At 39.9% G+C, this 25,634-nt stretch overlaps 1 protein-coding gene across 1 annotated transcript; it reads left to right on the top strand.

Annotated features, from left to right (window-relative positions):
- Window positions 1–1,247: 1,247 nt before the first annotated feature.
- On the top strand, window positions 1,248–23,880 carry LOC306969128 (alpha-N-acetylneuraminide alpha-2,8-sialyltransferase-like; the record flags this gene model as incomplete). Its single annotated transcript, XM_079564729.1, has 10 exons — window positions 1,248–1,297; window positions 5,529–5,670; window positions 5,823–5,935; window positions 6,488–6,580; window positions 7,727–8,197; window positions 20,164–20,238; window positions 22,343–22,484; window positions 22,643–22,755; window positions 22,870–22,962; window positions 23,403–23,880. 10 exons carry the CDS (start codon window positions 1,248–1,250, stop codon window positions 23,878–23,880), a joined length of 1,770 nt encoding a protein of 589 aa, XP_079420855.1.
- Between the last annotated feature and the right edge of the window lie 1,754 nt (window positions 23,881–25,634).

Below are 25,634 nucleotides of genomic sequence, written 5' to 3'. Positions count from 1 at the left end.
TTGCATATTTTATATTTGATTGTGTTTTTTGGGGCTTTGTTGGCTGGGATCTTGGTGCGATTGCGGCAGGAGTAAGTTTATTGTTATATTTGAAATCAGAAGCTCAGAGTAATGAGGTCACTTTCTTGTGTTAAAGGGAATTAGATTTCACCACAAAGACAGGCGTGACCAGATCTTCTAAAAACTACACCGGCGACAGGTGAGTGAACTTTGTTTAGGCAGCTCTAATGTACTTGTTGACAGTTTCAGTCAGATTTTCATATTCTTGGAATAATGTAAAAAAAAAAAAGTAAAAAATTTTTCTGATGTGTGATCCTCAGATCCACTTCAGTCTAGAGCCTTATGGAGCTTGACACCAAGTTAAAACTGACATTTTTGATCAATGTTATAATGTTCCCAGAGACGTTTTCTCCTGTTCACCTTATACTGTAGAGCTCCACAGTTCCATCCACTCCCGGTTACGTGTCGGGGTCAGACACAAAAAATCCCATGTATTTTTAGCGTTGAAAAAGTAAATTATTAAGAGTTTAATGGTACGACGCCGGCTAATCAGCTATGTGCTAACTACCAACACTTGTGCGAGTATTTTACAAGAAAGAAACAAACAATACTTGAAAATACGATGAAATTATATAAATTGTATATATTATAATTTTGCAGTTTATAACGTTTTAGACAAATCTTCCGTTTTACCTTGTATGTTTCATGTCCATGAGTTTGCACATAGCTGGTTAGCCGGCGCCGTGACTCTTAATAGTTGACTTTTTCAAAGAGTCGATGTTAAAAATACATGGTTCGCGCGGGTGCCGCCATGAATTGTACCCGCCCCTTTTCTCCTGTCAGTTAATATGGGACAGGAGTTGCCTGGCCTGCCAAACATGCTTTTTCATAGATATTTCAAAAACATACACTGCGTTCCAACTTATTACACAAATTGTACTTCAGTGTCAAAAAGGTTAAAAAAAAAGTTTTCAATGAAACTAATGGATGGTATTGTGTCTCGGGGCTCAATCTCAGACGCCTGTGATGATTAGTTTTCATGTGAACCCATTTAAGGGGAAAACAACTAAAAAAAGTATGTTCCACTTTATTAAGCAGATCATCATTTTCAAGCAATATGGGAAAGAAAAAGGGTCTCTCTGCTGATGAAAAGCGTGAAATAGTTGAATGCCTTGGTCTAGGTATGAAAACCTTCGAAATTTCATGAAAGATGAAGTGTAATCATCATACTGATAAGAGATTTGAGGATGATTCAGAGCTCACATGCGTTCGTGCAGATGAAGGCACAATATGGACGGTATTTGAAGCTGCTGGTGCCTCTGGAGTCTCCCGAACATAACCCCTCCAGAGGCTGCATTTGTGCATAAACCTTCTATCCGGGCCTCCCCTAAACTGTTTATTGAAACTGACGAGCAGAAACGGCTGCAGTGGCTCAGAAATACATGAAGACTCATTTTCAAACAGTCTTGTCCACCGATGAGGCCGTGAAACCCTGGATGGTCAAATCAATGGAGTAGTGGATGGTTGTTGAATGGCCACAATGTCCAAACAAGGCTGTGATGTCAGTAAAGAGGGGGCGGAGTCATGTTTTAGGCCAGAATCAGGGTGAGAGGAGCTGGTCGGCCCCTTTAGGATCCCTGAAAGTGTGAAAATGACCTCTGAAAAATTTCTGACTGAAAAGTTTCTGACTGACCACTTTCTTCTATGCTACAAAAAGAAGAGCCGTGTTTTCCCTAACAAGATCCTATTCATGCATGACAACGCACCATGTCATACTGTAAAGAAAACCTCTGCATCACTGGCTGCTATGGGCATAAAAGGAGAGAAACTCATGATGTGGACCCCCTCCTCCCCTGACTTCAACCCTATTGAGAACCTTTAGAGCCTCAACAAAAAAAAACATCTATGAGGGTGGGAGGCAGTTTTCATCCAAACAGCAGCTCTGGGAGGCTATTCTGACAACTTGCAAAGAAATCCAAGCAGAAACTGTCCAAAATCTGAAGTTTATTGGATTTAAGAATTTTAAAGCTGCTATGAAATAAGGGTCCTTGACCTGTTAAGAGGTTTTTGATTGAAATAGCTTTGATTTCAGTAAATATGACCTCCTAATGCTGCAAATTCAACAAATGACCATTTTCAGTTAATTACAAGCTTTAAACGATGAGTTGCATAAAAACTTGGAACGGTATTTTAACAACAACAAATACTGTTATCACTGGGAGGTTTTTTCAACCGCATTCAAATGATTCTCTAACAGTTCAGAATTCAGAAAATCTGAGAAAAATGCCATTTGCATAATCATTTGGAACGCAGTGTAGTCTGGGAGCGAGCATGATCTCAAAGATTTCCCGGTGGGCGTGATTGACAGACAACATCAACCAATTAGGAAGCCTTTCCAAAAATGTCATTTTTTACGAGGAACGCTTCGAACGCTGTTTCTTGCTCCGGTTTTAGGGATTTTATATTTTCCAAACAATTTAAAACAGACGAAAGAGCAGAAGAAAACAGTGTATCGCCTGCTGCGCCGCCATCTTTAATGTTTTAGAAGACATCAAAGAGACGCCTTCCGTCTCTTTGTGCGTGATTGGACCGATGTGGGTAAAATCGTGAAATGATAGGCTGTGATCCGCCGCCCAGGCAGTTCTTCTTTTGAACAAGAAAGGCGGAGTGTCTGGCAGGTCAGGCAAGGACTGGAGATAAAATCAGTCACTACACGAAAACAAAGCCGTTTTTAAGCCATGCAGAGAAACGGTGCAGTGTTGACATGTTGGTGCAAATTAATATTGGACATTTTACACAAATCAATCGACTAAACATCAGATTTTAGCGGCAAACATTTTCCCTCGTTCTCCATTTAAATGAACGAGCTTCACACTCGACTGGAAGTGTCAGGACAACGGAAGTGCCGCGACAAGGCAAAAAGAGGCAAAAGTGGGCGGGGCGGAATAAGGTGAATACGCAAACTAGGCAGGCCCCCGCAGCCGCAAGGGCCCTGCATCTCAGTGAAACTGTTTCACTGATTAATCAACACATTGTTATGGGGACAGACTCTCTGACAGCGCGCACTCACTCTCCGCCTACTGTGCCACATAAAAGAGCAAAACAGTACAGTCTGCTGAAGTGAATGAGCAGGAGAAACCTACCGCCTTCCCCTGTCATTTCCAAGGCACGAGTGCTTCTCTACTCGTCTCGGCTGTCTGTCTACAGGTGCTTGCTTCACCTCACCCCTCAGGGTTACAGTGGTTACATTGGCTACACTGGTTACTCCGGTTACTCTGGTTATTCTAGTTGTTTACCCATCACTTTGAGCTCCTTCCATCAGGGAGATACAGACTTCCTTGTGCCAAGAAAAATGTTCCCTTTGCCATCAAGGAGATGAACAAGTTGTAACCACTAATGTCGTTCAGTCAGTCTGTCCCTTTACCTTTCTTTTGATGAAGTGAATCTGCTGCTGCTGAGTTTACAATGAACTGATTTTATTATGTACTTGCTGGGCAAATGTATCGAATATGTGAGCAAGCCAGAGGCAAATTTCTTCCATCATTGTGCATGGTAGACAATAAATGTTCTATTCTTTTCTATTCTATACTCTGAATGTGCACAGTCTATTCACCTTATTCCGGAGGCTCGCGTGGGCGCCGCCATGAATTGTGCCCGCCCCTTTTCTCCTATGTGTTAACATGGGACTGGAGAAGCCCACATAAAATCAGTCACTACACGAAAACAAAGCCGTTTTTAGGCCGCCCAGAGAAACGCTGCAGTGTTGACTTGTTGGTGCAAATGAACATTGAACATTTTACACAAATCAATCGACTAAACAACAGATTTGAGCGGAGAATATTTTCCCTCATTCTCCGTTTAAATGAACGGGCTTCACACTCGACCGGAAGTGTCTGGACAACAGAAGTGCCGAGACAAAGCAAAAAGAGGCAAAAGTGGGCGGGGCGGAATAAGGTGAATAACGAATTGGGCTTCTCACAGCCTAATTCTCAATGGTACGACAGAAATAACCGTCAGGTGCAGGTTTCAGTTAGTTTTAAATCAGTGGTTCTCAAACTGTGGGTCAGGGACGAGAAGTGAGAGAATGGGCCCATTTGCCATTTACCATTTTAAAAAGTGGGGGAAATAGACTAGTATTAGTCCTAAATCCCAGTCTGACTGTGGCTTAGTGGTTAGTGGTTCGCACACAGGGAGCAGGGCCTGAATTGAGTTCATTATGTACCACTTCTACCCTGCTCTACTGCAGAGTGGGAACTGTTTTTGACTGTAAATGTGTTCGCTCTTCGTTGAATAACCATGGGATGTGAACTGTAGGGCCCCCGTCTGCATTTTTGCTTAGGGCCCAAGAAGGGCCAGCAACGGCTCTGAACGTTCCTCCAAACTTCAGGAAGTATCTTTCTTCATCCATGCAGTTTTAGTTAAATCCACACACAGTTAGTTCCATGAGAATAAAAAGTTTGAAACCTCCAAACACAAACACAATTATCTGACTCAAAAGACGTTTTTACAGTAAAGTTTTTTTTTTTTTCACAGAAAACTTCTGCTTGAAAATGTTACTGACCTCAAGAAAATCCCTCCCATTACTTGTAAAGACTGTAGGTAAGTTTGGTGTTTGTCGGGTCTGCTATGTTTTGTAATTATTTGTTATTATTCACAATAGCAAACTCATCAACGAAGTTCTGAAGGAGTTTTCCCTCCAATGGACAAAAAATGAGGAAAATCACCAGAAACTCAGGTATCTATGTGCATTCAATATTTAAATTGAGATTACTCAAGTAGAAGCAGAAAAGTACCGCATTTGTCATATTTTGACATTGAGGAAATCTGACAGACAAAACATGTAAGACTGTGAGAATCCGAACATTTCCTCACCATCATTAAAAGTAGATGAAAGAGGTAATTATCAAAAGAAGTGTAGAATTTGCTTTTACTGACTGGAGTCCAGGAATAAGAGCAGTAGTTTTGTGCAGACTGAATATGGGTTTTTTGTGGGATTTAGGGTTAAGGTTTGCGCTGAGGGGGGTTGGGCCTACAATTCTGTTTAAGCCCTGGGGCCTATGGGTACATTAAGGTGGGCCTGTACATCATGTATGTCTTAAATGGGTGTTCTGCTAAGAAATTTTGAAGGTATTTTTCAGAATTCTATGCATTAACAGGCATTTCCTCTCTGATATTAATATTATTCCTCAAAATCTTCTATCAGAGGTTCTATCTACAAAGACATGTACACCACAGTATAAACGTGTCAAACTGTTCCCCAATGCGGGACCCAGATTCACGGGGCATTCAAGCTTTTAAAATTTGATTCAAACAGAGGTTTAACTGAGGCTCCTTCTGCCGTTACACATTTAATAAAATTTGTTTGAAAAAGCAGTAAGATAAAGTTCAAAGTGAGGGCCAGTTCAGCAGTTCTCAAATGAATAAGTTGGACACCCTTGGACTGAATGAAGGGCATTACTCATCTTTGAACACTGTTGAGGCTTTACTCAGTGTATGGATTCTGTTTAATGGAGGTTATTTTTCCGCAGATCTTCGCTCATCACCAACTGTAATGGTTTCCAAAAAGCTTTTGTGACCCAGACCAACTCTCCTTTGAGAACAACGATTGTGTATGATGGGGAAAAGCGGAGTCGCATCGTCACTGAAGATTTTTTCAGCAATTTCCCAAAAGTGATTGGTTACAAACTCTCAGTTACTGCTCCCATTGTGAACTGTTACAGCTGCACCACATGATGTTTTAAGCAAAGTCTGCCTAATCTGGACACATTGCAAATACATTTAAAGTTGTTCTTGAATATGTGCTGTGATCATTTTGCTTCTAGGATGTGCCATTTTCTGATAAAATACTGGACACCTGTGCTGTTGTTGGAAATGGGGGGATTCTGTCCAATAGCAGCTGTGGAGCGGCCATAGACTCAGCACAGTTTGTGATCAGGTGAGCACTGTTCAAAATGATGTTTGTCTTTTGTATAGGCGAGTTATGGTATGAACAGCAATATGACTGATTGCGCTACGTGTTCCACTGTATTCCAAATGTTTACAGGAGTTCTTGGGAAAGGGATCCAAACTGCAAAAGTTGCAAAGTTATAGTAAAATTGTAATTTTTATATTACTTCTACATGAGAACTGTTAATTGAGTAGCTTTTAATGCAAATCAAATCACATGGACTGAGTCTTTAAATATCCTACAGAGTGTGTTCACAAAAGCTGCAGCTCAAAGCACATAAAATTAATGTTGAAATAGGGACGGTACAGATGGTTTCATCTTATCATCCGATTGCTCTATTTGGGGTCTGTAAAAACCTTGGTAAACATGATTTTACTCCTTATCAGGAATCAAATAAAACAGTAAAAAGGAAAATAAATGTCTTTGGTTTGAAACATGTATTTAGTCTTTCTATCAATATATCGATCTGTTTTTATACATCTGTCTATTCACAATGAATTCGTCATCTCCCATCTGGTCTTCTGTGTTGTTCCTGCTTAGATGTAACCTCCCTCCTTTGGAAAACGGCTACAGCAAACATGTCGGCAAAAAGACTGACCTTGTGACAGCAAATCCCTCCATCCTCATCAAGAAGTAAGTAAGACATTTGTTTCAATCATCCTGCTTTAACAGAATGTTTAAAAGGGCATAGAGGGCAAAGAAGCTACAATGTGCCTCCACAGTTCTCCCTCCCGAGCCCTGGAATAGAATATAACTTTATAACTTTATTGTCTGTTCAAAAGAGCAGAGATTTGTCTTTCAGCACGGCTCAATTAAACGTCATTCAGTAAAAACACACACAACATCTTTACAAAATACCACATAAAAAACAAAAGCTCAACATAAAGTACAGTGCAGATGGAATGAATGAATTCTTGTAGATGTTTTTTATGGGTTCTGTATCTTCTGCCTGACGGCAGCAGAGAGGAGTGATGCAAAGAGTGTACAGTCCACCTGCACAGTTGGCAGAGTGGGGTCTGAGGGGTTTGGGTGATCTTGCTGGCCTGGTTTACTATTCTATTGAGTTTTGTTTTGTGTTTGACGGTGAGAAAGTTGAACCAGGAAGAGATATTGTTCGTGAGGATGGATTCAATGAGTGTACACTGAAGACAAAATGTCTTTGTTAATATTAAATTTTCTGAGGAGCTGGAGGCGCTGTTGTGCCTTTTTAAAAACAGAGTCTGCATGATGCCCAAAGGACAGTTTTCTGTCTATTTCTGTCTTCAAATATTTAAAACAGTCCACCTGCTCCACCTGCTGGCCATGAATGAGAAGGGGCTGGACATATTGAGCTCCAGTGAGCTCAGCACAAATCCACTGACCAAAGTGTGGCCTTCCTGCTGGTATTGTGCCAGGGTCTGTGCGTCTTTGAGGTGTGCCACCAAACTATATGTAAACTAAAGCCATGTCTACACCCAGCTCAGCCTTTATCTACAGAACAAAAACCAGAGTGGTTCAAAAAAGATACCCCGTAGTCACTGGAGGAAACTATATGTAAACTAGTATTCTTTGGAGTCAGGCTTAGGGATTTTTGGGAGGTGTAACATACATATTATAGTGAGCTTTCAGGAGTCATGTCTAGCCACTAGGGGGTGGTATGGTAGCAATGTCAGCCTTGCCATGAGGACCAAAAAGTAGTGCAATTCTCGGCTTTCAATGCAGTTTTAACATTTTCTCCTTAGTCCCCATGTGAATGTGTTGGTGCAGACAATAACTTTGACTTAACCATCTTTCTCCCAGATATGCTTCTCTAACTGGACGGCGCCGTGCGTTCGTGGACTATGTCAGTGTCTATGGAGACGCATATATGTTTCTACCTGCCTTTGCCTATGACCTCTGCACTAAGTTGAGCATGACCGCCCTTTACACTCTGGAGGACTTCAGGAGCTCAGTGAAGGCCGTCTTTATGAACCCGGACTACCTCAGGAGTGTGGACAAATACTGGCGAGCGCAGGGCGTAAAGCCTGGCTCGAGGATGAGCAGTGGTTTCATGATGGTCAGCTTAGCTTTAGAAATCTGCAACAATGTGGATGTGTACGGCTTCTGGCCCTTTGATAATCACCCACATGGATTTCAGTCGCTCACACAACACTACTACGATGACATGAAGCCTGATGGAAGGCTTCATGACATGCCGGCTGAGTTTGCCCATCTCATAAAGCTGCACAATCAGGGGGTGCTTAAGCTTCACGTGGGGGAGTGTCCTCCTCAGCAATAATACCAGAATTTCCTGATTTTCAGCAGTTTTCACAGCTTTCACAGTGTCAGCAATTTCAACAAGTTATACATCAAAACGTTCAGCATGTTTCAGAGATTATTGCTATTACTTTAGGGAATTCAGAGTTTTCCGTTTTTTCCGCAATCGGCCAAAAATAGTCAGATTTTTCCCATTGACTTATAATGGGGCTTCCGCAAATTCACAGATTCTGCAGTTTTTTCCACCGTTTCAGCAATTTCTGCAGTTTGTGCTTGTCCAGCTTCCGCAACTTGTCAGTTTACAGAAAAAAATCGGCCTTCTGCAGTTTTCCAGTTTTTTTCAATGGGATCGTGAATTCTGCCATTAATTTGTATGGGGAACTCTGCCCATGCATTTTAATAGGAATTCAGGTACATGTATTTCAGCCATTTCTGCTGCTTCAAGAACTTCTGCAGTTTCAAGATTTTTTGCAGTTTCAAGGATTGGGACAAAGACCCAGACCAAGACCCAGACCAAGACCCGGACCAAGACCCAGACCAAGACCCGAACCAAGACCCGAACCAAGACCCTGACCAAGACCCGAACCAAGACCCAGACCAAGACCCGGACCAAGACCCAGACCAAGACCCGAACCAAGACCCAAACCAAGACCCAGACCAAGACCCGAACCAAGACCCGAACCAAGACCCAAACCAAGACCCAGACCAAGACCCGAACCAAAACCAGACAAAACCCAAACAAAGACCCTTACCAAGACCCAGACAAGACCCGAACCAAGACCCAGGCAAAGGCCCAAAACAAGACTAAGACCAAGACCCAGACCTGAACCAAGACCCAGAACAAGATCAGGTCCAGACCAGGTTAACATAGGCACCGGAATAAAAAACATAACCAGTTAAAACACAGAAGCCAGGGCAAGTCCAGACCAGGTTTCCATAGTTTCCGGAACCAAATTATTTCAGCGGTGTGGGGAATTTCAACAGTTTGAAGGTAAAGGTTTTCAACAGTTTGAAGGTAAAGGTTTTCAACAGTTTGAAAGATACTTTCAAGGATTTAAGGAGTTTCACGGATTTCAACAGTTTCAAGGACTTCTGGAGTTCCAAGGTTTCAATAGTTTCAAGAATTTCTGGAGCTTCAAGGACTTCAGGAGTTTCAAAGACTTTTAATAAATTTAGCAGTTTCAAGGCATTTTCAAGGATTTCAAGGATTTTTCAGGTACCTTTTGCAGCAACACTACTCCGCAGTCAATTGCAAAAAATTCTAGTTTATTATTTGATGTTTTGTTTGTGTGAATTTAGAAAACAAAATTCATGCTAAATAAAGCTATAAAAGCAAAATTACAATTACATAGCACAAAACAAATGGTATTAGCGATTTTCGATCCCTGTAAAAATATTGTATTTCTGTTTCTATGAACATGCTACTGATTTCCGCTTTTACTGCTTATGTACATCGGTTTGGGCAGCAGTGGTTGTTTTATATGTGCTTTGTAAATAAACTTCACTTGACGTAAAACTTTTTTATTGTTTTGATGCCTTAGTGAGAGCTATGTTTTTGGGAGACTCTCCTTCAATAGAAAACGAGACAAGTGGTCGTTTGTCTTATTCCTGAATTACGACCATATAAGACGTCTACTAAAACAGCGCCCCCAAGCTCCCATTGAGGGTATGTACATTACATTTAACCCAATTCAGAAACGACTTTATTTTACGTAGTGTATCTGAACAACTTTGACGACGATTCCAAAAGTCAAACGCAAAGAAATGAATCATAAATAAAATCACAATAAAAATCACAAAAAGCACTACTTACCATCGATGTCTTCCTGAGCCCTTCTCCTCCATATGCGTCACAGCCAACTCCATATCTCTCCTGTCCACTTCCATCTCTATGCTCATACGTCCTCGTGTCTCAGACTCCGTGTCACCCGTACGCCCGGTTGTCCAGTGACCGCAGCGAGCCTCGGATCCGCGCCGGGTTCCAGTGCACATGATGCGGGTAAACTCTTCTTGTCGTTCCGGCAAAGTCGGGCCTCGGCTCCGCTGCTGTTCTCCACAAAGTCCTGCTTCTCTGTCAGAGTTCCTCTGGAGAACGTGCTGCCAAATGTCCTGATGAAACTGATGTGGTTCATTTCCCCGCAGTTTCGTCATTTAAGGATAAAAAATATAATTATTAAATTAACGTGTCATCTTATCTTTATCAAACAACAGAAGCATCTACGATTTCAAAATTGGTTCATAAGAAATCAAAAAATGAAATAACTCGGTTAAAGTCTCACGTTCGTTGAGTTGATCAAATCAATCTTCCCAAGACCTAATACCGTCGTACATCCGTCTTTACCTGGAGAGGGCGCTCTATCACGGTGGATTCGCTTCACGGTATTTCTGTCTCGGCTCCGAGTCTGCAGCTATGCCCTACTCGCTGATGCGGTTGGGGAGGTGTGATGCGTAAAAGCGCGCTTGGAGAGCCTTTGGCACAGCTGGACGTTCAGTTCCTCCACAGGTGTGGCAGGGCTGAAGACCCTGCCACCCTGGGACTGCTATTTGTCCTCACATATATTGCAATTGGGGCTAATATTGCAAGTTTGTGATTCATTTCTTTGCGTTTGACTTTTGGAATCGTCGTCAAAGTTGTTCAGATACACTACGTAAAATAAAGTCGTTTCTGAATTGGGTTGAATGTAATGTACATACCCTCAATGGGAGTTTGGGGGCGCTGTTTTAGTAGACGTCTTATATGGTCGTAATTCAGGGATAAGACAAATGACCACTTGTGTCGTATGGATTTGGAGGACTTGTTGGTTTTTGGACTGGTGTGGCTTTCCTTATTACTCCAACATGCACAACGGGGGCTTCAAGAAACTAGGCTGGGAACCACTCAGTACATTTCTGTATGTGTCTTCACTGGCCACAAGATGTCCCCAAAACACTTCGGAATGGACCACTCAGTTTTTTATTATTGCTCTATTATTGTTACTCTAGTTACTTTTACTCAAGCACATGCTCTTGAGGAACTCTTTGAAGTAACCGTCTGTGCTTATTGGAGTAGTTTTATATCATATCATATCAACACTATGAGATAAATCAGACTTTTCACCAAGTACCTTTTCCTGTTTTACATGAGCAGTTATTTGTGCGACTACGTTTCACTTCTACTTGAGCAAATGTATTTTAATATAAATTCTTACATTCATAGGCTCCTCAACTCGAAAAGCCCCGTTAGAGCCAGAGTTCAATGTGACTCACAGACAGATAATCACTGAACGCTAAAGTTCATTTTTACACAAGTAGAAGCAAATAAGAGTCATTCAAAGAATAACTAGGAAAGCAAGAAAAGTACTTGGTGGAAACACTTCTTGGTTACCGTGGGTTTTAAGCGTAGACGCCTGATTAATGTGTAAAGTGTTAATAGGACAGACAACACCATATTGTAAAGAGATGTCAGAAGAACTAGATAAAATAAACAACTTTGAAGAAATGTAGTTAAGACAATAAAACGTCATCTGTCCACATGGCGCTTATCGGGCTTTACTCACAATGGGAAGTAACTGAATATTATAGTCAGGAGTACCGTCACTTCAAAATCATTTTACTCAAGCAGAAGTAAAACCTCGAACCGCCACCTAAACGTAGTGGAGGGGTTTGAGCACCCGTATGATCAGGAGTTCTGTTATCGGGAGCTTCATGCCCCTGGTAGGGTCTTGTGTGTTCCCACTATGACGCAATAAAGTCCTGAAAACATCGGTCAGAGCAACAACAACAACGACGACCAAGGGGAAACATTCAAAACTGTGTGAACGTGTTTTTGAGTGTATGTTTTTGATGAGGGAATGATGGTAAATATCATGGTTAAAAGCTCAAAAACTGATGTTGATTTTGAATATGTTTCCTATAAATGGCACGACAGAAGCAACCCAGCTACATGGTGTGAATATATTAAATGAAAGACAATACCAAATAGTTACAAATCATATGGCAAAACACTGTACTTTTATACATTTTTGGTTTAACACTTTTAAATAAAACATGTAATTCAAATAGTGTTTTCTGGTAAGTGGTTCACCCCATAGCTGGTTAGTTTCACTCATGAAATTAATCGCAATGTGATTTCCAGATCTCAGAGCGGTTTTTAAGACAACTTCTATCTCCAGTGTATGCTTTGGCTATTTCCAAATATCTGTTCTCGCGTGATAGAAAAGAACTGGGTCCTAACAGGCTCTATGTTGATGCAGCCAGACATGCACTAAACATGATGCTTTATGAGTAAGATAAGTGTTCAAATTTTATTTACTATTTATTACTGAGACTGTTATCAGGCTGGCTGGGACACTATTGAAAGACTTGACATGAAGTTCATATCCAGTGAATTATGTTGTGATTTAATCCACCGTGAACTGGTTCTTTATGAATGTCTTAGAAGCACCCGCACAAAGAATGTATTATGCAAGAGAATAATGTCAATTTATTTATTTGTATTGCACTTTCACAACAACACAGGGTGCCCAAAGACTCACTCATGTTAGAATCAAAATGCAGCTTAAATTGAACGCCAACGTAAACACATATGATATAAAGGCAACTTTAAAAGTTAGGGTTGGAGTAGACTAATGTTTTGGGGGAGACTGTTCCAGAGCAGCCACACTAAACGCCCTCCTCGCGTCTTTAAACGGGTTCTGTGCACGTTCAAATGCAGCTGATACGCAGGCCTCCCAAATCCATAAAGGTATTGAAGCAAAATCTTAAAGTCAATCCTGTAGCAGACAGGGAGTCATTAAGTCAGTAAGTGTGCAGCAGCATTCTGGACTTGTAGGCGGTTGAGTGAGGATTTTTCCAGCCCACAATAGAGGGAGTTGCAATAATCAAGGCACGAAGATATAAACATATGAATAACTCATTCACTGTGCGGAAGATATGCCTTCACTTTACTTAAACGTCTAAGCTGAAAGAAGCTGGCTTTTATCACAGAATTGATTTGTTTCTCAAACTTGAAGGTGCCATCAAAAACTACTGCAAAGTTTCTGGCAGAGGCACAAAGGTGAGGAGCCAGAGAGCCAAGAACATCATGTGGGTCATTCGCAGATTTGCCGTTAAACAATAACTTTTGTCTTTTTCTCATCAAGACTTAGGAAGTTCTGGGCCAGCCATGTTTTTACTTCAATGGTGTTGGGTTTTACTGGAATGTATGTATATCTGAATATCATCAGCAACACAATGAAAAGAGATTTCTCCAAGTGGCAGCAGATATAACGAGAAGACGGCAGGGCCCAGAACTGAGCCTTGAGGAACTCCAGTTTAGAGATTATTTGCTCATTATGAACTGAAATACATTTGAATTTGTAAATCCAATTTGGCTCAGTCTTTTGTTTGCGCTTTTAATTGAATGCACAAATAACACTTCATAGTGTTCTTTCCATCATGTCATTTACCATGAGATAGTTCAAATTATTAGACTTCAAACAGTAGGGCCAGCTCAAATTTGCTTCAAACTTGTCCAGATTGTTGTTGATCCAAAACAATAACTAAACTAATCAGTCTGTGACCCCCAAATTAACCATGCAAACAACCCGGGACCTCCAATGTAAAAAGTATTTAATAATATAAATTCAAGCAAAAGAGAGGAAAAACAGGTATAGCAATGTGTTTACATTGTTTACTTTGTTATTTGACCTCTATTCACACATGTAGGCTTTTATTGTTCTATCATTTTCTTTGTATGTATTGAAAATCATTTCAATTTGAAATGATCCTGGACCCTCGGCCAAGTGCTCATGACCTCCACAGCCTTAAATGACCCATAGAGGAGCAACATCCGGACACTTGCCTCGCCGTCTCTGGGTGAAGAGAGATTTAATATGGCGGCAGATACAAAATCTCTTTCTGGAGATTATTTTCCAGGCCAATGATAAGAACCACAGGAAAATGCCCAGTTTGACTCACAAACACATCAGTTCACTGTCAGAAGACGATCCAGAGCTATTATACTTTTAATGGAATAAATAAGAGCCAGTTTATGGATCACTTCTCTCTCCTCATGCCCTTTAGACTTCTTTAAATCTGTAAAGATTCAGCCTGATTAAACATGTTCAACATTAGGCCTTATTAATGATTCATAACAAATACATTTCCCTCTGAGCTACTAAAGATGAACCTTGTACCTCATGATAAGACTTGTTTGTCCATTGTTTCAAGCGCTCTGCCTTTCCTCTTCTAGCTAACAGTGTAATTATTATTATAATGTTCTCTTGAAATCATCTCATAAACCCCAGTTCTTTCTCACTTTTTCCTGTTATAGATGATGCCATGCTGTTATTCCACAACAAAAATAGTAATTCAAAGATAGACTATTTTTGTTGTGGTATAACAGCATTCTCTGGCAAACCATGATTGAATCTGAAATTTGTTTATTTTTCGATAGTCACAATGATTAAAAAAAAAAAAAAGTCAGTGCTATATATATTTCTGGGACAGTTTTACAATATAGGTTGACCAAAGGGCACACGGCTTCCATATATATGGCCCGTTTTATCATCATATGAGATAAGTTGCACATTTACAGTTAGAAAGAGGTGGCTTTAGGACAAGGGGCACCTGTTCAGAGCTGCCATCCCTTGCTATGTTTTAATTACCTTTTTATCTGCTTTTGTTTTAACCTCTCAAGGTGACCTCGGGTGTTAAGAAAGGCGGCAACAAATAACATGTATTATTATTAACGACACTGGAGATAAACTAAAGACACACGTTTTTTCAAGACGATCGTTGCATATTTTATACTTAATTGTGTTTTTATGTTTGTTGTTCTATTTGAAATCAGAAACTCCGGGTAACGTGGTCACTTTCACGTGTTAAAGGGAATTAGATTTTCACCACAAAGACAGGAGTGACCAGATCTTCTAAAAACTACACCGGTGACAGGTGAGTGAGCTCTCTTTCGCATAGGTTATGGAGAAAGAAAACAAAAGAGAAAATAAACAGTCAGAGTTTCTTATTCTTGGAATAATGTAAAATAATAATAATAACTAGAAATGCAATGGCTGCGCCATTGCGATTGACTGCGGAATTGCGGGAAGCGAATGCAGAAATTGCATAAACTGTTTAAATTCCATAAAGTGGTTAATTTGCATAATCTATTTTGCATAAACTGTATAAACTGCATAAAGTGGTAAAATGCATGAATGGGTTAATTTGCATAAATTATGTAAATTGCATAAACTCTTTAAAATTCATAAATCCTAAATGGCATAAACTCTTAAGTTGCATAAACTGGTTAAATCCCATAAAGTGGTTACTTTGTATAAATTGTTAATGTTGCATAAACTTTTTAAATTCCATAAACTGGTCAAACTGTTGAAATGGCCTCAGTGCTTGATTGGCAGAAGCTGCACAAATGGCTGAAAGTCCTGGAGTCTCCCCATTGGCTGGATTCCCCCATACACACCAATGCAAAAATTTCAAACTCTCGTATAAAAAAACTGGAAAACTGCAGAAGGCCATTTTTTTCTCAAAACCCACAAGTTGCATAAGCTGAACATGCACAAAGTGCAGAAATGGCATAAAATGCAGAAAAAAGTGCAGAAAAGCATGGATTTGCGGCAGCCCCATTATAAGTCAATGGGAAAAATCTCCGACATTTTGGCCGATTGCGGAAAAACCGTAAGTTGCAGAAGTCCCAAAAGTAATAGCACCCTTCTCCTCAACATGCGGAATGTTTTGATGCATAACTTGCATAAATTGCACAAAGCATGAAGGTGCTGAAAGCTGGAGAAAATCGGGAAAAAGATGGAAGAGGAATAATAATAAAGAACATGAAAACCAATAATTGACTGCGGAAGAATTCCGCAGTCAATCAACTAGCGCCATTGCGATTGACTGCGGAATTGCGGGAAGCGAATGCAGAAATTGCATCAACTCTTCAAATTGCATAAATTGCTTAATTTGCATAATCTAATTTGCATAAACTGGTAAAATGCATAAAATGTCATTGCATGAACTGTATAAACTGCATAAAGTGGTAACATGCATGAATGGGTTAATTTGCATAAATTATGTAAATTGCATAAACTCTTTAAAATTCATAAATCCTAAATGGCATAAACTCTTAAGTTGCATAAACGCTTTAAAATGCATTAACTGGTTAAATCCCATAAAGTGGTTACTTTGCATAAATTATTAAAATTGCATAAACTTTTATATTCCATAAACTGGTCAAACTGTTGAAATGGCCTCAGTGCTTGATTGGCAGAAGCTGCACAAATGGCTGAAAGGCCTGGAGTCTCCCCATTGGCTGGATTCCCACATACACACCAATGCAAAAATTTCAAACTCCCGTATAAAAAAACTGGAAAACTGCAGAAGGCCAATTTTTTCTCAAAACCCACAAGTTGCAGAAGCTGAACATGCACAAAGTGCAGAAATTGCAGAAAATGCAGAAAAAAGTGCAGAAAAGCATGGATTTGCGGCAGCCCCATTATAAGTCAATGGGAAAAATCTCAAACATTTCGGCCGATTGCGGAAAAACCATAAGTTGCAGAAGTCCCAAAAGTAATAGCACCCTTCTCCTCAACATGCGGAACGTTTTGATGCATAACTTGCATAAATTGCACAAAGCATGAAGGTGCTGAAAGCTCTAGAAAATCGGGAAAAAGATGGAAGAGGAATAATAATAAAGAACATGAAAACCAATAATTGACTGCTGAAGAATTCCGCAGTCAATTAATAAAGTTTTCTAATGTGTGATCCTCGTATCCACTTCAGTCTACAGCCTTATAGAGCTTAACACCAACAACAGAGTTAGTATTTATCTTCATCCATGCATCCATGTTTTAGTTAAATCCAGTCCCATGAGAAAAAAAAACAAAATAATCCTTAATGTTACGAGATTGGCATATTATGTGCTGTGACATAAGAGAAGACAGTCTTTTTAATGTCTTTAAGTGCACATGTAAATACAGAAAGAATATCATGAATATTGTACCTTTGCTGGAGGCCTTAAGTTACTAAACAAATACACCCGCCCTGTCCTGAGTAGTGAGTTGTTTCTTAGCCTTACTGCACATGCCATGATTGTCTATATCTAATCAATATTATAATATATACAGTAAATACGTGTATGAAACTCCCACTTAAAGGATTTATTTTCAACATTAAGGCTCATAGACGCTTTCACTGCCTTTCCAATATTTCAGAACTACCTAACTAATATTTTGTAATTCACTCTTTTAATTGATCAGAATGACAATATAAATATTGACATAATCAGGGTGGATTTTTTGTCATTAATCGCATGTGAGGACAGATCAGAAACTTAGAAACATTTACAAACTGATGCTAAGAATCCTATTAGAGATTCACAGAGAACAAATTTACAACTGTTGATATTCACACATCCTTGCTCCTCTTTACTACCTTGAGCAAACACTTTGTGGGTTCCACTATGTGTCTTTGCAGGTTTATTTACTGTGCACTTGGAGTCACCAGTTACAAATACAAACACACTTTTCTGACTCGGAAGGCGTTTTTAGAGTGAATTATTTTCTTTCTTTCACAGAAAAAATCAGCTTGAAAATGTTACTGACCACAAGAAAATCCCCCCCATTAATTGTAAAGACTGTAGGTAAGTGTAGGTAAGTGTTTCTAGGCTCCGCTATGATTCTTTTTATTTTCTATCTTTTTTATTTTTCTCAATAGCAAACTCATCAACAACGTTCTGAAGGACTTTTCCCTTCAATGGACAAAAAATGAGGAAAATCACCAGAAACTCAGGTATTTACGTGCATTCACTATTTAAATTGAGTTGAGATTAATCAAGTAGAAGCAGAAAAGTACAGCATTTATTTAAAAAAAATGTTTTTGAAACATTACGATTCATATTTTGGTATTGAGGAAATCTGACAGATAAAAACATACATTTTCCTGTTATGAATGCCATTTGAAGGACTTGATCATTCAAAAATAAACTATTTTGTTTTAAACATTTCTTACATTTCATCACTTCTTGCCATGTAAAGAACAGGAGCGAGATGCACCAGGACGGGCTTTTGACACAAGACAACATATTCACCTTTTGTCATATTAAGCCAAACAAAAGTGCTTTTATTTATTTATTTATTTATCTATCTTGATGTATGTATTTATTTTCACATGGTAGTAAGAATGATATATAAGAAAGATAGTGCTTTATATATTTCTGAGACACTGATCGTAGTTTCCCATGTTTGATTGTAAAGGTTTACCAAAGGCGCACTCAGTTTCCGTGTATACAGGCTCGTCTTTGGTCTGTTGAAGGCTAGTCTTTGGCCTGTTGAGATGAGATAAGCGCCACATTTACAGGTAGATTGAGGCGACGTAAGGACAACACTGGAGATAAACTATGAAGATCGTTTTTTCAAGACAATCGTTGCATATTTTATATTTGATTGTGTTTTTGGGGGCTTTGTTGGCTCTGATCTTGGTGCGATTACGGCAGAAGTAAGTTTGTTGTTATATTTGAAATCGGAAGCTCAGAGTAATGAGGTCACTTTCTCGTGTCAAAGGGAAATAGATTTCACCACAAAGACGGGAGTGACCAGATCTTCTAAAAACTACACTGGCGACAGGTGAGTGAAGTGATTTTTCGTATAACTTTGTTTAAGCAGCTCTCTTATGTACTTAGGTTTTGGAGTAAGAAAACAAGAGAAGAAAAAACTGTTTCTGTCAGCTTTTCTTATTCTTCTTGGAATAATGTAAAAAGCTTTAACACCAACAACAGAGTTAGAAATCAGTGTTATAATATTCCTCCAAACCACAGGAAATATTTATCTTCATCCCATTTGTTATTCCACAGTCATGGGGCTTAAATGTCTTTGAGTGCACATTTAAATACAGAAACTACATTTTCAGAACAATATCATGAACATTGTTCCTTTACTGGAGGCCTTAAAGCAGCTATACCGGATTTTTTTTTTCTAGTTGTGGAAAAAAAAAAATCTTTTAGTTTTTTGTAAACTCAGAGAATTGTGGGAAAACACAGCATTTAATTAGAATGCATTTGTATCAATTTCATGAACGTGCAGGCGGGTTTTCTTCTCTTTTTTTTTGTAAAAGTGACCTTGTAAATTGTGAAATGAGCATATAAGCTCATCCCTGTGAAGACGATAAGATAAGATAAACCTTTATTGATCTCACAAAGGAGAAATTCACTTCTTACAGTTGTTTCTTAGCCTTAGTGCACATGGCCTGATTGTCTAATACATATTAAAATATACACAGTAAATAATTGTATGGAAGTTCAGGGTATCCCACTTAAAGGAAAAAATCAAACTCTGTAGGTGTAGCATGTTGTTCAAAGATTAATTTTTAACAAATTTAGGCTCGTAGACGCTTTCATTGCCTTTCAAATATTTAACAACGTATATTTGGGAACTAAGGAATGAATGTCCTTGATAATATTTTGTAATTCACTCTTTCAATTGATGAGAATGACAATATAAATAGTGACATAATCAGGGTGGATTTTTTTTACCTGTCTATGATCGCATGTGAAGACAGATCAGAAACTTATTGTGGAGGAAAAATAGAGCGGATTTGGTTTTAAAAATTTTTTCAAACATAAAAATAATAATAAAATGCTTGTAGAGATTCACAGAGAACTGTGTGAGTGACTCGTCCAAACCCAATCTCTCTTTTGATTTTCACTAGTCCTTGCTCCTTTTTCACAGTACTCAAGAGTCCTTGAGCAAGTAGCGAGTATTTTATATGCATCATTCATCGTTTATTTACTGTGCACTTGGACTCATCACTTAGGAAACCTACAAATACAAACACACTTTTCTGACTTAAAACATGTTTTTTGAGTAAAATATTTTTCTACCTTTCACAGAAAAATGAAGCTTGAAAAAGTTAAAGGCCACAAGAAAATCCCTCCCATTAATTGTAAAGACTGTAGGTAAGTTCGGTGTTTGTCGGATCCGCTATGTTTTGTAATTATTTGTTATTATTCACAATAGCAAACACATCAACGAAGTTCTGAAGGACTTTTCCCTCCAATGGACAAAAAATGAGGAAAATCACCAGAAACTCAGGTATCTACGTGCATTCAATATTTAAATTTAAAGTACAAAAGTGAAGTGTTAAATAACTAAAAATGCTACTGTTTTGAGCAAATAATTTCTGATTCATATTTTGGTATTGAGAAAATCTGACAGAAAAAACATACAAGTCAGAATTCTGATATTTCTTCACCATATTTGGAATAGATGAATGAGATATTAAAGGAAGTCTCTTACTGCTGCTGCTGCAGTTCTTCTGTGGAGTCAATCCTGACGAGAGAAGTTGGGGGAATCGCTCGTGAAATTAACGGGAGTCTCACTTTCAACTTACCCTGAGATTTACCAACATTCCTCCTCTCCAACTGCACCTTCAACTAAGCAGCTAGGCTAGCAATAAGTAGCTAGCCTTGCTGCTACTAGCATAGCCACACTGGCTGGAATCACAACAAACGTTGCCAAGCAACGCGCAAACTTTTGGGAACTATTTGCTGTGGAAATCATTGAATAAACCTTTCGGCCTACATAAAAGTGTATGAAGTTTGGGGCGGGATAATGTATAGAACGCTGGTCATTATCGGGAAAATACGTACCGACAGGGCGAACCGGACCCCGACGCGAAGCGGTTACATTATCCCTTACATAATACACAGTGTGTATGTTCTACACAAACCTCATGGTGAGCTTTATTTCTTTGATGCCAACCAAAGAAGTGAAATGACCCCAGAGCTGCAATAACATGTCCAAGTCTCGGTTCAGTGGGTATTGTAGGCCGCCTTTTCTAGGCCTCCTCGTCTCATCGCCTCCATCAAACTCCTGCACTCCACCAATGGTCAATGGTAAATAGTCTCAAATGATATAGCTTTTTTCCACCTACATTTGAAAGGAACCCCTCACTCATTCATACATCAATGTACACAGAAACTACAGGCAACGTGGGTGAAGTGTCATGCCCAGTGTGCACGTCTGTGGGAGGCAGGAGTCGAACCTTCCGATCATGAGGCGACCTGCTCTTCCATCTGGGCCACTGTTGCCCACTAACAATGTCCCATGCACCTATAGTGTGGTTACATGTGTTTTTAGTTGTAAATCCCATTGGTTTCTGTTTTAAACATACACTGTAAAAAAAATTGACGTCTTATGCTCACTCCTCCCCGTTTACCATAATGACCACGGCCGAGGGGGAATTCATGGCGGATTTACAGGCTCCCCCTCCCCAGCTCTGACGAAGCATGTTCCTAAAAAGGACATACGGGCGGGATTTTCACCGTAGACCTGGCCCTTGCGTGACGTGTAGCTCGCGCTGCTCCAATGCTAACAGTCCGACCCTCATTAAGTACAAGATTTCAAAAATTCATATTAAGAAAACCAGCCTGGTTTCATAGATTGTGATTAACCCAGCGTTATCTCAGGAGGAATATCTAGCCTAGTCTAGTGTTGAAAATATTGAAACCAGGCATTAAAGTTGTTTTTAACGTGTCTAAACTCCAATGCTTTTCAATGGGGGCCTAGTGGCGATATGGAGGTACTGCAGCAATGGCGGAGCAATGGCGGCCCCCAGTGTCGTGGTCATAAAGCAGGGCAGCCAGCGGCCATTGGTATTAAACAATAATATGGCACTTTCCAAGTTTGTTTGGTGGTGGGCCAATTTCCTTCATTGTCAAAAGACCAAGAGTCGGACCCTCCAGTTGTGAGCCGAAGTAAAGCACCACTTTCTACAAATGCCAGTGTTGTACATCCTGTGTGGCTTAAATGGTTGTTCTGCTACGACATTTTAAAGGAATTTACGTTTTTTCATAATTCTAGAGTACTTTAACATCTACACCACAGTATAAACGTGTTACACCGTTCCCCAATGCGGGACCAGTGTTGGCTGAGTAACTAAATACGTGTTTGTAGAATGCACATTTAGAATACAGTACTCATTTTGAGTAACTGTATTCTGGTACCCTTTAATTTGAGATTTAGAATATAGTTACTTTCCAAACATCAAGGGAACTCAATCATTAAATGTTTGCTTACAATTATTAAGATAGAACTTTAAATGTTGACCATCAGCTCATTCAGATCGTAATGAAAATTAATTACTCAAATTCAGTGTCACTATAGACTCTGTTTAATGGAGGTTATTTTTCTGCAGATCTTCGCTCATCACCAACTGTAATGGTTTCCAAAAAGCTTTTGCGACCCAGACCAACTCTCCTTTGAGAACAACGATTGTGTATGATGGGGAAAAGCGGAATCGCACCGTCACTGAAGACCTTTTCAGCAATTTCCCAAAAGTGATTGGCTACAAACTCTCAGTTGCTGCTCCCATTGTGAACTATTGCAGCTGCACCACATGATGTTTTGTGTTGAAGCAAAGTCTGCCTAATCTGGACACATTGCAAATACATTTAAAGTTGTTCTTGAATATGTGCTGTGATCATTTTGCTTCTAGGATGTGCCATTTTTTGATCAAATACTGGACACCTGTGCTGTCGTTGGAAATGGGGGGATTCTGTCCAATAGCAGCTGTGGAGCGGCCATAGACTCAGCACAGTTTGTGATCAGGTGAGCACTGTTCAAAATTGTTTGTCTTTTGTCGAGCCAATTAAACAGCAATATGACTGATAGCTACAGGTGTTTTTATACAATATATCACAATGACGTGTTGTTCCTCCTTAGATGTAACCTCCCTCCTTTGGCAAATGACTACAGCAAACACGTCGGAAAAAAGACTGACCTTGTGACAGCAAATCCCTCCATCCTCATCAAGAAGTAAGTAAGACATTTGTTTCAATCGTCTTGCTTTAACAGAATGTTTAAAAGGGCAAAGAGGGCAAAGAAGCTACAATGAGCCTCAACAGTTCTCCCTCCCGAGCCCTATACGCTCAGCTCAGCCTTTATCTACAGAACAAAAACCAGAGTGGTTGAAAAAAGATAATCGTCAGAGGAGGAAACTATATGTAAACTAGTATTCTTTGGTGTCAGGCTTAGGGATTTTTGGGAGGTGTAACATACATATTATAGTGAGCTTTCAAGAGTCATGTCTAGCCACTAGGGGGTGGTATCGCAGCAATGTCAGCCTTGCCATGAGGACCAAAGAGTAGTGCAATTCTCTGCTCTTGGTTTCAATGCAGTTTTAACATTTTCTCCTTAGTCCCCATGTGAATGTGTTGGTGCAGACAATAACTTTGACTTAACCATCTTTCTCCCAGATATGCTTCTCTAACTGGACGGCGCCGTGCGTTCGTGGACTATGTCAGTGTCTATGGAGATGCATATATGTTTCTACCTGCCTTTGCCTATGCCTTCTGCACAAAGTTGAGCATGACCGCTCTTTACACTCTGGAGGACTTCAGGAGCTCAGTGAAGGCCGTCTTTATGAACCCGGACTACATCAGGAGTGTGGACAAATACTGGCGAGCGCAGGGCGTAAAGCCTGGCTCAAGGATGAGCAGTGGTTTCATGATGGTCAGCTTAGCTTTAGAAATCTGCAACAATGTGGATGTGTACGGCTTCTGGCCCTTTGATAATCACCCACATGGATTTCAGTCGCTCACACATCACTACTACGATGACAATAAGCCAAGTAGAAGTCCTCATGCCATGCCGGCTGAGTTTGCCCATCTCATAAAGCTGCACAATCAGGGGGTGCTGAAGCTTCATGTGGGAGAGTGTCCTCCTCAGCAATAATACCAGAATTTCATATTTTATTATTTCATATGTTTTGTCTTTACATCAACAGAGAATCATTCTGTATAACTGCAGGGCTATACAGTGTTATAAACATTAGATATCCCTAGTTTCCGTAGGAGGACCAGAGGAGACCAGGCCCTAGACTCTAGAATGCTCTTCTCTAAATATTAGGACAGTCCAGTCTTTGAACACACATTTTACTTTGTATTTCTATGTTCCTATGAATGCTACTGACAACTATCTACATAAGCTACTGCTTATACATGGGTTTGGGCTGCTGTTGTTGTTTTCAATGTGTTTTATAAATAAAACGTCTTTTTATTTTTATTTTATATAAAATGTAAATACTGTCTGTAAATGTTTTGAACTGTATTGTTTTATGCTTTTTGTAGTGTTTTGTAATTGTCTGTCTCGGGGACTGCAGACGGAAATTAGCTCCAAGCATCTTTTCATGTGTTGATTAATGCTCCTGTACAAGTCCCTGTCAAATATCCATCCATCCATCCATCCATCCATCCATCCATCCATCCATCCATCCATCCATCCATCCATCCATCCATCCATCCATCCATCCATCCATCCATCCATCCATCCATCCATCCATCCATCCATCCATCCATCCATCCATCCATCCATCCATCCATCCATCCAACACATTGCACCAGCCCCTTATGGCTCCTCCTGCAGGTGGTGGGTCCACAGAAGGACGGCCTCACGATTAACCGGGCCTGTTGGTCTCTCATAAGGGGCTTCTGAACCGCTCGTTGTCTGACCCGTCACCTAGGACCTGTTTGCCCTGGGAGAACCTACCAGGGGCATGAAGCCCCCGAGCTCCAGGATCATTCGGGTGCTCAAACCCCTCCACCACGTTAAGGTAGCGGTTCCAGGAGGGGCCCTGTCAAATGAATAAAATAAAATACACTAAACTAAAAAACGAACTTGCATCTCTGTTGAACTTATTGGCCTTATTTATTGTGTTGATGCCTTAATGAGAGCTACGGTTTTGGACTGGTGGGGTTTGCCTTATTACTCCAACAGCACAACGGGGGCTTCAAGAAACAAAGACTGGGAACCACTCAGTACATTTGTGTATGTGTCTTCACTGGCCACAAGATGTCCCCAAAACACGTGTTCATTCCACACTTGGAATGGACAATTCAGTTCTCTATTATTGCTCTATAGTGTGTGATTGTTTGGACAAGAGTGGAATAGTCTGTCGAAGGGACTACTCAATTTTACTCAAGCACATGAACTTGAGGAACTCTTTGAAGTGACTGTCTGTTATTGGAGTAGTTTTAAATCATATCAACATTATGAGATAAATCAGACTTTTCACCAAGTACCATTTTTAGTTTTACATGAGCAGTTATTTGTGCGACTACGTTTCACTTCTACTCGAGTAAATGTATTTTAATATAAAGTCTTATATTCACAGGCTCCTGAACTCGAAAGGCCCAGTTAGAGCCAGAGTTCAATGTGACTCACAGACAGATAATCACTGAATGCTAAAGTTCATCTGTCGCCAAACGAACTGACAAAGAGCTCTGACACAACGACGTGATCTGCACTGACGTCTGCCCAGTCCTCACAGGCAACATCCAGCTCAAAGTACAGGGAAGAATAACATAGCAGAGGTTAATAAAGTGTTCTTAAAGGTGCTATTAGAGGTGGGTTGGGAAGAGTAAGGTTACTTCAAAATCATTTTGTACAGGAATGAAAAAAAAAGTAGGAAAGAAAAATGGAAATACTTC

This window comes from Gobius niger (genome assembly GCF_951799975.1).
Source record: "Gobius niger genome assembly, chromosome: 10".
Classification (NCBI taxonomy): domain Eukaryota; kingdom Metazoa; phylum Chordata; class Actinopteri; order Gobiiformes; family Gobiidae; genus Gobius; species Gobius niger.
Note: the sequence above shows the minus strand (reverse complement) of the source record. Positions and strands in the feature narration are given on the sequence as shown.